General features: G+C 40.7%; 1 protein-coding gene across 3 annotated transcripts; it reads right to left on the bottom strand.

Moving 5' to 3' along the window:
* Positions 1 to 2,644: 2,644 nt before the first annotated feature.
* Positions 2,645 to 14,178, bottom strand: shkbp1 (SH3KBP1 binding protein 1). 3 transcript variants are annotated; one of them, XM_037776465.1, is made up of 18 exons: positions 13,818 to 14,178; positions 12,247 to 12,300; positions 11,371 to 11,416; positions 11,157 to 11,289; positions 10,343 to 10,423; positions 9,458 to 9,628; positions 9,282 to 9,372; positions 7,894 to 8,084; positions 7,292 to 7,407; positions 5,785 to 5,872; positions 5,544 to 5,660; positions 5,220 to 5,390; positions 4,962 to 5,117; positions 4,711 to 4,807; positions 4,199 to 4,383; positions 4,011 to 4,113; positions 3,156 to 3,912; positions 2,645 to 3,103 (listed from the first exon to the last, which is right to left on the bottom strand). In XM_037776465.1, exons 1-17 carry the CDS (start codon positions 13,871 to 13,873, stop codon positions 3,174 to 3,176), a joined length of 2,595 nt encoding a protein of 864 aa, XP_037632393.1. In that variant the 5' UTR covers positions 13,874 to 14,178; the 3' UTR covers positions 2,645 to 3,103; positions 3,156 to 3,173. The 3 variants fall into 3 exon arrangements, with proteins under 3 accessions (XP_037632393.1, XP_037632394.1, XP_037632392.1); XM_037776466.1 differs by having other exon boundaries at positions 2,645 to 3,084; positions 3,189 to 3,912; XM_037776464.1 differs by having other exon boundaries at positions 2,645 to 3,912.
* Between the last annotated feature and the right edge of the window lie 822 nt (positions 14,179 to 15,000).

Genomic DNA, 15,000 nt, shown 5'->3' with positions numbered 1-15,000 from the left:
TGAATGACTTGGAAATAGCACAAGCAGGATTACTGTTTTACATTTATAATTGTTCAATGTAATGTTATTATTCATTACAAAAGTTTTTATTTGGAAATAAAAAACACAAATTCCAGTCCTACATTAATTTTTAACAGTAATTGATTAATTAATCTGCAACTATTTTAATAATCAAATAATTGTTTTGTCATTTTTCATGAAAAAATACCAGAATATTGTTTTGTTTCTGCTTCTATGTATATAAATAAATATATTTTATTTGACTGCTGGCCAGGCAAAAAAATTATTTCAAGACATTTGAGTTTCATATAAAAAACTTTATAGAGAAAACAACAGTCAGTTAACAATAAACTGTTATTTGCAGCATTAAAACAAACTAAATTATCAATGTCGTCTTTTAATTTCAAAGAAAAAATAATGATTTTAAACCTGAACATCACAGACCGGACAACAAATATTAAAAAAGGAACAAAATGAAGGTTTAATGCTGAAAGAAAACACGATTAAAGAAACTCTGAGGTCACTCTCAACAATAAGACAGGAGACGTCCACACCAGTGATGTAAACCAGTTCAACACCAGTTAGAGGAGATTTATAACACATCACATTAAAGAACAGCAAACACTTCATTTTACGGGTCCATTTAGTCCTGATCATTTCCTCTGAAGTTTTCTGGTTTTCCAGTAAAATGAAACTAATTCCTAAAGTTAAATTTAACTTTTTTAATACCTGTTTCACTATCAAATATGAAAATAAACCAGTACGGACGATATGGCCTAGAACGAATTATTATTATATCACATTTATTTTCAGTACTTTCCAAAAGATTAAACCATAATTCCTAATTATATAATTAACTGAATAAACACAACCTGGAAGAGAAAATTGACAGATGGATTTAAAAATGATTAATTCATTAAAGTTCATTGAAGTTTCTACAAAACTTGCTACTTATATATTATTACTTTACTGATATTGTACTTAATTAAAAGTAGTTATACCACAGAGTAAAAATACTCTATTACAAGTAAAAGTCCTGCAGGCAACATGTTACTTAAAAGTACAAAAGTATCAGCATCATAATATACTTAAGTACTTATTATGCACAATAATATGTATTATATTACTGTATAATAATTATTGATACATTAATGTGTTGGTAAAGGTGGAGCTACTTTTAATTAATTTATAATAATAAAATAATAACATCATCATTTATTAGTTGATTATATTTTATATTAATAATCTGTAAATTACCTAAAACAGTCAGATGAATGTAGTGAAGTAAAATTTGTTTCCCTCTGAGGTGTCACAGAAAATAGAAATACTAAAGTACCTCAAAGTTGCAGTACTTGAGTAAATATACTGAGTAATTAATGTCTATTAACTGCAGCAGAGAGGCTTAAAGTCAAACTGAACAAAAATACAGAAACATATACACAATACAAATAATAATATTTTACTGTTATTAGTTCCATAAAACAAAGTTCTTCACAGTAAATTATTAGTAAAATATGGAGCCGTTAAATAAAGTGTTGTTATTCTTTAGTCAGATATCACGTGTTACAGAGCTGGAACCTGATTGGCTGTGACGGTGAGGCGTTCAGGTTCGGCTCCGTCGTTTCTGTTCGTCACAGAGTGAGTTTACAGTCAGCTGCTGAACTAACCACACAAATTAAAAAAATAAAGCTTCTGTACAAACTTTAGTTTCTTTAAACAGACTCGTCAGACTGCAGATATACAAAAAGCTCCCGGTTAGAAAAGATTCCCCTGCTGAAAGGAACTAAACATTCAACTTTCTGTTTCTTTGTTGGTTATAAAAAGCTACAAAAACAAAGATAAAGTTAATGCAGTTAAATCTACATTCACTGACATGATGAGTCCAATGTTCTTTCAGCTCTGCTTTGGTCTCCACCTCGGTTAAGTGTCGCTAACCTGTCGATCTTTACACTCTCACACATATACAGATAATATAATGACGGTGGACTTACTTTATATATATATATATATATTTATTTATACATATATATATATTAGGGCTGTCAAAGTGAACACGTTAATAACGCGTTAACGCAAATTTGTCTTAACACCACTAATTTCTTTAACGCAACTTGTGATTTTAAGGTTTAAAGCTAGAATGAAGATACTGGTATCATATGAAACTATAAAACCTGATGGATCCATCGGTACCAACCATGTCAGACTAGCTGGTCATGAAGGAGGTTAAATAACGCTCCAAAGTTACGCTAAATGTTGGCAAGGAAAAACTGTCATGTCCATGTTCAAAGGGGTCCCTTGACCTCTGACCTCCAGATCAGTGAATGTAAATGGGTTCTATGGGTACCCACGAGTCTCCCCTTTACAGACATGCCCACTTTATGATCATCACATGCAGTTTGGGGCAAGTCATAGTCAAGTCAGCACACTGACACACTGACAGCTGTTGTTGCCTGTTGGGCTGCAGTTTGCCATGTTATGATTGGAGCATATTGTTTTATGCTAAATGCAGTACCTGTGAGGGTTTCTGGATCAATATCTGTCATTGATCTGTGTTGTTAATTGATTTATAATAATAAATATATACATACATTTGCATAAAGCAGCATATTTGCCCACTCCCATGTTGATGAGAGGATTAAATACTGGACTAATCTCCCTTTAAGGTACATTTAGAACAGATAAAAAAATGTGCGATTAATCATGATTAAATATTTTAATCTATTGACAGCCCTAATATCTATATATAAATATATTAATATATATTAATTAGAATTAGAAACTGCTGTTTCAGTTAGTTAGTCCTGATGTTGGAGCCAGGAAACAAGAAAGTAACCCACAAAAGACTCGCTGCCCCGACGATTAATCCTGACCGTAACCATCTCGGTAGAGTTTCACAACTTGTGGGTTACCTTCTAGACACGACCGGAAACGACCAACCAGCGTGCGGTAACTATGGCGACAGTGCTCTATTTGACGGCTGATTGGCTAGTCACTCAAACTGTTGAGACAGAAATCCAAACATCTGTCTGCTGTGACAGGAAGTTCTCCACTCATCTGTTGAACAGCCAATCAGAAGCTGGTCTCATTCATGACTCTGCATAGCCTCAGTCTGAACAGCCAATCAGAAGCTGGTCTCATTCATGACTCTGCATAGCCTCAGTCTGAACAGCCAATCAGAAGCTGGTCTCGTTCATGTGTGGTTTGGGGCTGATCGGCGGGGCGGCGGCGGCGGCGCTGGCGTCCGCAGGGCTCTCCGGAATTGCCGGGCTCACAGGGGAAGCTGGGAGATCAGCAGGAGACGTCGAAGCGCTGCGGCGAGGTGAGGTGGGTGCCTGAGACCGGGTCGGGCTCACGGCTGCGGGGGCGGGGCTTGTCGGGGGAGTGGGCGTGGCCCTGCGGTGCAACGACGATGAGGATAACGGCGATGATGACGACGACAGGGATGAAGGTGTCCCTGGGGAGTGGCGTGCACCGGGCGACACAGAGAAGGTGGTCGGGGTCCTGAGGCCGAATCTGGCCTCCAACTCGGTGCACACCGCTAAGCTCCGCCTGACGCCCTCTGACCCCGCCGGGACACCAAACCCAGAGCCCGCTGCCGCCTCTGAACCCTTGGCGAGCTCCTGGCAGCGCTCCACGAAGCTCCCCCGGCGCACAGACCCCCACTCTCTGTCTCGGTCCACGTGTCTGAGGGGGCGGGGGCTGGAGTTGTGGGCGTAGGCGGGGATGGCGAGGGGCTGCGGGCCGGAGAGGGTGGAGTCTCGGGAAGGTTTGGCGAGGGACACGGGAGGCGGAGCCTGTCGGGGGAGGCTGCCGCACAGCGAAGCGGACGAACCCGACGCTCCGGCTCCTCGTCCTCCCGCCGCAGAGTGGAGACGCTCCATCCTGAAGACGTCGCTGAGCTGAGAGTGGAGGCTGCAGGGACAGGAAGTCACATGACTCAACAACAACAACAACAACAACAACAGCTAAAACACACAGAGTGCTTGAACACGGTAGCTGCAGGTGTGTACCTGCAGGTGGAGGCTCTCGGTGTGCTGTCAGGTGTTCTGGTCAGAGCCAGGTCACACTGGTCCAACAGCTCCAGCAGCTCCTCCTCCGTCGGCCCGCCCAGCGCTGCCAGACAACCAATGAGAGCCCACATCACTCAATGACCAATCACAGAGCTCGCAATAAAAAAACAAACATGTCGGAGTCTCACCTCTGATGTCGACCTTGCCGGCGATCTCCATGGCGGTGGTCAGGTCCCACATCTGGATGCTGCCGTTGCCGTGGCCGCTGAACAGGTAGCGGCGGGGCCGAGAGCCGATGCGACTCGAGCCCTCGCACTCGTGGACCATGAAGGCCGTGATGGAGGTGCCGTCCACCGAACGCACCTCACACACCCTGATACACACACAGCCAACATCTGGTTTAACATCTGTTCATCCTCTCCTGCTCTCTTTAGATTTACTTTTAAAAACATGGTGACCTGACGTAGGTTTCTGCATGATGACGCTGCTACATGTATAGTACATATATATATATACATCCTCATAGTCAGTGTATTAATACAGTAACTTAGATGGCGGTCGGCGTGCTCCCAGTTTGGAGACGCAGTTATCGTTTCCCCGGCAGGAAGCTAAGCGATGTACTGCTGTGGACGCCACGTTAGTTCAGATCAGAAAGTCCACAGCCTCTTTACCTCGCCATCAGACACACACACTCTCTCACCTCTTCCCGTTGGACGACAGCCTGACGTAGAGTTTATCGGTGTCCGGTACGACTCTCTGGATGAACACCTGCTGGTCGTCTCTCTCTCCGTACGGACCTGAAACCACAAAACACTCACCTGACCCCTGTGACCTTTGACCCCTTTGACCTCCACCTAAACTAACCTTAACAGGAACTTTTTCACAATCTCGGACGATACCATGAGACAAACTTGAGCTTTGACCTTTAACCCCCGTGGCCGTTTGCATTACCTATCTCTGTCCCGGCGCTGCAGCCTCCGTGTCCGTCCACGTCGTCCAGGCTGAGGACCTTGAAGGAGGTGAGCGGCGTTGATCCCGGCTGGGTGGAGATCATCCCTCTGAACCGCGTCACCGTCCATGTCCGCACGTGGTTGTTGTCGGCACAAACTGACGGACGACAGACACCAACAACTTCAGAAACACGGCAACGTGACGAAACAAAGTGGACGGACGCCGACGGACGAAACGAGGCGTCTCTCAGACTCGTACCTGAGATGAGGTGTTTCTCTGACAGCATGATCTTGGTGACGGGGCTGCGGTGCACGGAGAAGGTCTGGAAGAGCTGCGGTCCCGAGCCGACCGTCTCCGGATGCTGAACGATGACTCGGACGCTCCCGGAGCTGGTCCCGTACGCAATCTCGATCCAGTTCCCGCTGTCACCTGATCACACAACCACAACGGTTCAGGTTCAACTTAACAAGTTCTAAAGTACTGTAGTGTGACACCCAGTATCAATAGTACTAGCAGTAGTATCAGTATCAGTAGTACTAGCAGTAGTATCAGAAGTATTATAGATGTATTGTAGTTCCGTACTGGTTTTGGGAGTGAGGTAGACACTGAGGGCAGTGATGGCGTCTTCAGTCGGGTCTCTGTACAGCTCCGTCACCAGCAGGTCGTTATCCTTCATCCTCAGAGGAAACTTCTGCACATCTGATAAACAAACAAACTGTTCAAACACACCTGTAGTGGTTCACACACAGATTACCAGCAGGTGTGTGTGTGCCTGTGTGTGTGTGTGTGTGTGCGTGTGTGTATGTGCGTGCGTGTGACTTACCGATGTAGTAGATGGATCCGTTGTTGCAGCCGAGGATGAGGAAGGAGCCGGCGGTGTCGTAGCTGCTGATGGGAACCACGTCCTGATTCTGAGGACGGAGAACATCACACAATAAATGTACTAAATTCCCCAGTCAGGCAGAGTTAGGGCAGCCTATAACGCTGCTGGGTCTTCTCTGGGTCCTTAGTCGTGTTGCAGGCGCTGTAGCAGTTTCATTTTCAGTCGAGTCATGGTATGCGTGCATGAGAGAAGTAAGTTTCTTTGCACCTTTGACCACACAACTGGTTTGTATTGCAGTGTGTTGTTAAATTGCATTGAAGGGAATCATGTCTTTACATTCTGTTAGAGATGACTCAAAGTGACCCGCCTATAGTGACGGTAATGTTCATTGACAGCATGATTAATATGTGTTATCACACTATTGGCTGTATATTTAATTTCCTCTCTGTTTTAATGCTTGTATTCAGAAACCATATCCTAAGCTCAACCTCAGTGAATAGTTGTTCAGCATACTCTGCGTTCATGTCATCATTGCTTCTCATCGGAGCCCCCACGGTGAAATAGGCATATATCAAACCGGCACCTGCTCCAAGCAATTTATTACAATTGTGACAATCGTGATTACTGAAAAACTAGAAGCTGCCGATCTTCCTCATTTTATATAGTTTGGTTTACCAACACTGACGCTGCAGAAACTGAGCTCAAACACACACAGAGAGAACATAATAATAATAATAATATTATAATAATAAAAAAATAATATAAAAATAATATAATAATAATATTATAATAATTAAAAAATAATATAAAATAAAATATAAAATAATATAAAATAATAAAATAATAATAATAATTAATATGCCCTTGTATAAAGTATTTCCTTTTATAATTGTAATGTAAATGTAATATAATTTATTATTTTAATGGAGCTTCCCAGAAAAAAGTATTTCACACGTTTGTACCTGTACAACCGACGTGCCAATAAACATCTTGAATCTTGAATCATAAAACTAAATAAATGTAATAAAGTTTGGAGCCTGCCGGCAGCGCCCGGATGAGAGCCTGTGCAGCCTGTGGAGGCTTCCTCTCAGCAGCGAGGGCTCTGGCTCGGCTCGTCTCCATGACATGACTCAAGAATATTAAAAAAACATTCACTGGCTTCTCTAATCCCCGACCTGATGACCAACCTGCTGTCTCATCTACATGACATTTAAGAAGTGAGCTCAGTGGAGGAAGTCGACTGTAACTCGTTTACCTGAGTACCCATCAACACACCGAGGGATTGTTTAGCGTTTTCTGGATCCACCAGTGATTAATGCTTTAGGCCGATTAGCAAAAGTAAGAGGAAATCCCCCCCCCACCCCCCCTCCTACGACTGCTGTCATGACAACGCCTCACTCTGATTGGCTGTCTTCCGTTTTAAATACAAGTTTATGGAGTAAATTTAAACATGTTTATGGACTGCTCAATATAATAATAATGATGTGAGTCAGATGTCTCCTCCGACCTGCCAGTGTTTGGTGACGGCGTTCCAAACCCCGACCTTCCCCGTGTGGCTGGTGGCGATCAGCTGGTTACCAACAAAGAAGAGGGCCTCCACCGGCACGTTGAGACTGAAGACGCCTGCAGGAGGAGAGAGACGATGTCAGACACAAGGTGTTTATCCTTCAGGGAAATTGTAAAGTCAAAGACGTCGAGGTTATGTGGAATAAACCAGTCTGCTCTAGGGACGCTCCACCAGATAAATCAGTGTATATATAAATGAGATCTCTTCTAACCCAGGTGTTCTTCCTTTAACTCTGAAGCCTCCGTGTTTCAGGTCATTCTTCTGGGTGCCTTTAAATCTTTATTAGACTTTTAAACATCAACACAACCAGGAAGGACTGAGCGAACGGGGGAAGATGTGATGTGACGCAAACCAGCGTCTCACAATCTGAGACGATCCCGTCTCCTCCTGCAGATTATTGAGATGTGTTTATTCTCCTACCAACAGCTGGAAGGCTCTCCTTTCATTTCATCTGAAGTTACGAAGGTTTTGGGAAACATAAAGGTTGTTAAAATGATCATTTCTCCTGATGAAGAATTTGATTACTGAGAGGAAAGTCGTACCGATTTCGTTCCCGTTGCCGTCGGGGCAGATGGCCCAGAGGATGATCTCCGTCCCCGAGGCGACGGCCACCATCTTGTCGTTGTCTCCCAGCGAGCCGGCCATCACCTTGGCGTTAAGCGCCACTCTGTCGATCACCCAATCCAGACGAGGAGAGGTGAAGACCTGCTGCCACCCAGTGGACTCCTTCACCCTGAGAGAGAGACAGACGATGTTGATAAAGAAGTAGAAGAGAATAACAGAAATAAATAACATTTAAATTAAAAGAATAAATCTAAATATATGTAACAGCACTATGGTCCTGGTTAGTATGGAGGATGGAACCTGCCAAATAAATTAATTAATGTGCCATTAAATGTACCAAAAATAATATAAAAAATAAATGTAGGCAATAATTGATTAATAAAATGTGATATAAGTATTCTTTATTTATTTACCTGTGTATTAATTCCCCTTTCTACTCTTCTATTAAATTTTCTCTTTTTCTTTCTTTATTCTTATTAACATTTAATTTAATTCACTTTTAAATATATATATTTATTTTTGTATTTATTTTGTATTTATTTTAAATTTATTTTTATCTGTATTTATTCATCATTAACTGGTATGTATTTATTTATTTCTGCAATTTAATAAGGAATCTGTACATGTTCAAATGCATAAAACATGCAAAAATAGATATTTTTTAATGTTGATCAAATAAATAAATAAATAATAAATAAATAAATAAAAGGGAAAATGAAGTGGAAGATTAAATTATATGATATGATCTAGGGGAATTAATAAACAGGTAAATAAATAGAGAAGCTAATTAAAACATATTGAAATAACAGCTGTAAGCAAAGCAACGTACAGCTGTGGACGGGGGCAGCAGCTAAACGCATTTTAGACACCTTAAAAACATCAGTCAGTTTAAATGTACGCTATATTTAGAATATTTTCACCGCTTTACCTCGCTGTCAGACCGCCCTTTCTGACGGGGAACTACGCTCTCTTCAAAGCCACCAGACTCCACTAAAAAAACATTGATTTTACCTCACACAATATGTGAGTTTAAAACACACAATAACACAAACAAACTAACCGATGGAGGCAGCGGTAGAGAAGCAGCTCCCGTGTTCTGAGAGGTCAAATTACCAGGTTTTCAATGGAGTCTGGTGGCTTTGAAGACAGCTTAGATAACGGCTTCAGTTCCCCGTCAGAAAGGGCCGTCTGACGGCGACGTTAAGAGGTGAAAACGTTCTAAATAGTGTCTAACCCACTTCAAAACACCACATCTATCCCTGTATGGTAGTTAGTTAATGAATCTGTATTTTAATACTGTATATTAATACTTAATATCTCTGAGTTTAACCCTTTAGAGTCAGTGTTTCTGTAGTGAAGCGTTTACCTGTAGCAGACGACAAACTGTGCGTAGGCCACAGCGATCCAGTTGTGATGACCACAGATGATCCGAACCAGGCCGGTATCTGATAACTGACCTACACACACACACACACACATTAGATAACACTGTACTGGTCTCAACCCGTCCCTTAATAACCACCGTTGTGTGTGTGTGGTTACCTCCCGGCGTCCTCTCCTCCGTGCTGGCCCTGCCCAGTATCCCAGAGTTCCCCAGGTTGGGGGGCATGGTGTTGCTGCGTCTGACCGGCGCTCTCTCTGCAGGCGCGACTCGGCCCGCCATGAACTGCGATCCCGCCACGCTGTGACGGTTGCGGCGCTTCGCCGGGTACACTGGGATGACGACATGGGACAGGAAGTGAGCACACGGTATAAGATGCGTCTCAGTTCAGGAGACGGACCGGGTTTGTTTTTCCAGAAAAGCTTAAATAAGTCAGACCTCAGTTGCCATGGAAACTAAGGGTTTCTACAACGTTAAATATAAATATTCTAAGATTATTTAACACCACATAGAATGACATTTAATACACGTTTCACCAGCATAAGTATAAAGAATCATAATGAAAACCAGAATTATTTACTTTTTTAAATGATTATTATTATTTATTCATTATTATAATATTTTGATTATTATTTAGTGGATGAATTTATTGACATTTATATCACATTTTTTGCAGCAGTATTTAACAATAATTCCTAATAATGTGAATCATTGATCAATAAACATGACAACGACCTGGCTAAGCAGCCGAAAAACGGATCAATAAATGGAAGTATCATCCAGTCTAGAAAATAACTGATTCATTTAAGGTTCACATATAAACTTTACAGGTCAGGTACAATAGTTTGAGAGATTTTACTATTGTTAAAGAAGTTAACAACAATCAAAATCTAAATCTAAATATCGAATCACAATACTGATCAGGAAGTAGGTGTATCGTCCCAGCCCTAGTATGCATATATATATATATATATATATATATATATATAAAATCATATAGTTTATGAGGTGTGGATGAGGTGTGCTGTGATGACCGGGTGGTGTACCTGGTGGAGGCAGGTAGCCGTTGAACAGCACGTTTCCACAGGAGGATCGGTCCAGCTCGTCACACAGCTGCAGCTTCCGCACTGTTAACAAAACACAAACAGTTCTTTCATTAGAACACGACAGCACACAGTTAAACATTAACTACATCCAATATAGTTGTGACCTTGTGAGCACATCTCCGGTAAATACCAGATTTAAAGTGGTGCTTTTGTGTGATTTTTTTTGTGGAGAAACTGACAGATTTCTTTATTAAATCAACTAATCGATCAGTCAACAAAATCGTTTGAGTGTTACGACCGGTTCAGACTACGTGATATCGGCCTGATTACAGCCCGACACCGCCGTCGGAGGGTGTCGGCTCTGATCGGGAACGATAGATGAGTTTCATGAGAGACAACCAGTCGTTTTATTTTCGTGTAGAGTGTCTAATTAGACGACAACCGACGACACATCTGGGACGCCTCACGACGTCCCGACAGAAATGGTACATGTCCACAGTGGCGTTTTGTATCGTGAGGGATCGCCTCGCTTCCCAGCATTGGACGCTTGATTGGCTGCCACTAGACACCGGATTGGACGAACGCTTTCCCTCGTGGGCTGCTGCTCCCAGCTTCCAAACCGGAACCAACATGGCGGCTTGTTTGGAAACTTTCTTCTCTTATATCATTATAAGTCTATTTTTCATTATTCAAGACAAGAACACATTGTGAAGTCGACTAGACGACAGACTCTAATTAAGTGTTAAAAATCCTTCACTGCCACACAGCCGGTTTCTACTGTCTCTCAGTCGCTTCACGACTCTGTGCGTCTCACCCAGCGGCGTGATGCCGTAGAACTCGGCCTCGTGCATGAGCATGTGCACGTTGATGGAGCGGGGGTACAGCTCTTTGGTCCGCAGGAAGTTGAGGATGGTGGCGAACAGAGAGGGGTCTCTGTCGATGAAGATCTACGGTGACAGAGATCATACGGTTATTACCACACCGGTGTGAACACAGATGATGATGTTCAACAGAGCGGCTCTACTCACCGCTCCAGTTTCATCCTTCAGAGTTGAGATCCGACCGCTCAGAAGACTGAAACACAAAACATCCAGCTGTTACTGATCAGATACACCGGCAGCTGCCTTCAACAGAGGAACATCTTCTTGAGAACACCAGACTCGACTCCACCTGGAGTTGCTTCGTTTACAGACAACCACACATACCTTTAATGTGGCATATAGACCAAGCGTGAAGCAAATTTTCGCCTCGCTTTACTCGCACAAGTTGGAGAGGAGGAGAAGTTTGTCTCCATAGATACCAACAACTTTTCTTTCCTCCATCAATCATGGAAGAAATAACCACTGTAGCTGCTTTGTACATGTTGGTGAAGTCCCAGATGTGTCAGAAAACCAAACGCCGTCGTGTCTGGGTTCATAACGTCACCCGGCGGCGAGCTGTATTCACATACAGCATCATCACACTGACTGTATCTAGTGGCCACACGTCTCTACTGCGGTATGAACCCAAAATAAACTGTGATTTAATGTCAATAAACAGATCAAAATGATGCTGAAATAACTACATAATGATGCTGATTAGTAAAAAGTCTGAATTCATGCTTTGTCAGGTCTGTTACTATGATGACAAGCAGACAACTTTTAAAATGCTTGTTTTCTGAATGGAGTCTGGATGGATCAGAGCCAGGCTATGCAGCTGCTCCATCAACACTCAACATGACGTCATCTAGAGACGTTGTTGTTTCTACCGTAGACAGTCTGTGGTTTCTGCTCTCTGTACAGAGATGATGGACTATCGTAGCTCTTTAATTCACTGGTGCCTGTAGTCAAGGCAACATCAAATTGCCAAAGTGTTGAATGGAGTTTGGTATTGGCTGCATTAGTTAACATGTGTTTCTCACCCACCTGGAGAAAAAGGAGTCAGGAACCCACGTCAGCGTCTGTCGGGAGGTGCTGAACCTGTAAACAAACCAACAACATTACTTTATTAACTCTTCTTCTTCTACAGATTTATTATATTGTTGTTAACGTATCGTTTTTAACTGAGGACGTGCAAAAATATCCATAATCACTTTAACTTCAGCTCCTTACTACATTCAGTGGAATTGCGTTGCTAGGCAACAGTTTGGGTCCATGTTTACTTCCTGTCAGCTGATGTCATTCACATACACTGGAATTAAACTAGGTCACATTTAGAATGTTTACAAGTATTGTATAGTTACAGAATTCCTGACAGCTTGTTTCAAAAGCTGAGTTTCTGAATGTGTATTTCTACACGGGTTTAGCGTTTTGATACTTTCACAGTATTTATATAGTACTTAAACCTAGTACTTTTACTTCAGGAAGGTATTGAATGCAGTACTTTATAGTGGAGTATTTTCAGTGTGGTATTAGTACTTTAACTTGTAGTGGAGTATTCTCAGTGTGGTATTAGTACTTTAACTTGTAGTGGAGTATTCTCAGTGTGGTATTAGTACTTTAACTTGTAGTGGAGTATTCTCAGTGTGGTATTAGTACTTTAACTTGTAGTGGAGTATTCTCAGTGTGGTATTAGTACTTTAACTTGTAGTGGAGTATTCTCAGTGTGGTATTAGTACTTTAACTTGTAGTGGAGTATTCTCAGTGTGGTATTAGTACTTTAACTTGTAGTGGAGTATTCTCAGTGTGGTATTAGTACTTTAACTTGTAGTGGAGTATTTTCAGTGTGGTATTAGTACTTTAACTTGTAGTGGAGTATTCTCAGTGTGGTATTAGTACTTTAACTTGTAGTGGAGTATTCTCAGTGTGGTATTAGTACTTTAACTTGTAGTGGAGTATTCTCAGTGTGGTATTAGTACTTTAACTTGTAGTGGAGTATTCTCAGTGTGGTATTAGTACTTTAACTTGTAGTGGAGTATTCTCAGTGTGGTATTAGTACTTTAACTTGTAGTGGAGTATTCTCAGTGTGGTATTAGTACTTTAACTTGTAGTGGAGTATTCTCAGTGTGGTATTAGTACTTTAACTTGTAGTGGAGTATTCTCAGTGTGGTATTAGTACTTTAACTTGTAGTGGAGTATTCTCAGTGTGGTATTAGTACTTTAACTTGAGTGAAGTCTGAACTCTGGTGACGTGTCCGATAATGGAATCAGATGAAACAAAGGTGGCTACTACGTGAAGCTAGCCGTATATACTGTATTTAATTCTCACACATATTAGATAAACACGTTTATATGTTTGATGATATTCCAAATAGTGTTTTGTCCTCGTGTAAAGTCATCTTCAGAATGGAATAATGTGCAGGAGGCACTCTGTCCGATAATGGAAGCGGGGGGGCTCAACATTACACAACCAGGAGACTGTCTGCTCCTGGGAAGGTTTATGCATCTACTGTGGTGGTACAAGTACTAATACCACACAGGAAAGCAGCTAGCTACAGTTAGCCCGGTTATCTCTCCTCTAACAGCTCCAACATCATCAGCATCTCTTTCCTCCTCACCTCTTCCCGCCGACATTCAGGTGGATGATGTCTCCGCTCCTCGCCGTGTTCATCATCCTCTGACGGCTCAGAAACAACCACTATATCTGTATATATATAACTATATAACTATATAACTATATAACTATATAACTATATAACTATCTCTGTGTTTATGTTTTACTCCATTCTGAGGATCAGTTCTGTTTCCGGTATAGTTCTTGTTTTCATCCCAACTTCCTGTCGTGAGGCGGCGGCTGAGCGGTGAACCCCGGACTGGATCTCTGGATCAGGATCAGATCAGATCAGATCAGGGAGGCAAGGTGAGGGAGAAACCCCGGACCGGAGTATGAGACTGGAACTGGACTACTAGTTTTATCTCTACTTATTTACGTGTATGTTGTATACTGTGACTTGATACTGTATGTTTATTTTACGTGTTTTAAATGTTATTATTAATAAAAAAAAATGGTTATTATTATTATTATTATTATTAATAATAATACTATTATTATTATTATTATTATCATAATTATTATTATCATTGTTATTATTATTATTGTTATAATTATAATTGTGATTATTATCATTATTATTATTGTTATTGTTATTGTTATTGTTATTATTATTATTATTATTATTATTATTATTATTATTATTATTATCATTAGTAGTAGTAGTAGTAGTTATAATAATAATAATATTTACTTGTTTCCACATTTATTAGTTTAGTGGACTGAAACAAAAAGGCAACCTGAAATAAATATGAAATAAATATGAATTAAATAAATAAACAAGCATGATTAATAAAAAAAAATATCAATTAGATAAATAAATAAAAATAAAATATATTTTTTTTATTATATTCTTATTTTGTTTTACTTCTAATTATCTATTTATATATATATATATATATATATATATATATATATATATTACTAATTTCTGTACTTATCTTACAGATATTGTCACTTTAACTTTACATACTCTCTCTCTCTCTCTCTCTCTCTCTCTCTCTCTCTCTCTCTCTCTCTATATATATATATATATATACTTATGTATTAATTTAGTAAGATATTTTTTCTGCATTTATTTAAATGTGGAAACAACATAAATACATGTAGAAATAAAACTCATAAAAAATGGATATGAATAAATGAAATGAGTAAATGTCCTCATATTCATCAGAGACATTTTACCACCA

The sequence above is a fragment of the Sebastes umbrosus genome, chromosome 7 (genome assembly GCF_015220745.1).
Source record: "Sebastes umbrosus isolate fSebUmb1 chromosome 7, fSebUmb1.pri, whole genome shotgun sequence".
Lineage (NCBI taxonomy): Eukaryota > Metazoa > Chordata > Actinopteri > Perciformes > Sebastidae > Sebastes > Sebastes umbrosus.
Note: the sequence above shows the minus strand (reverse complement) of the source record. Positions and strands in the feature narration are given on the sequence as shown.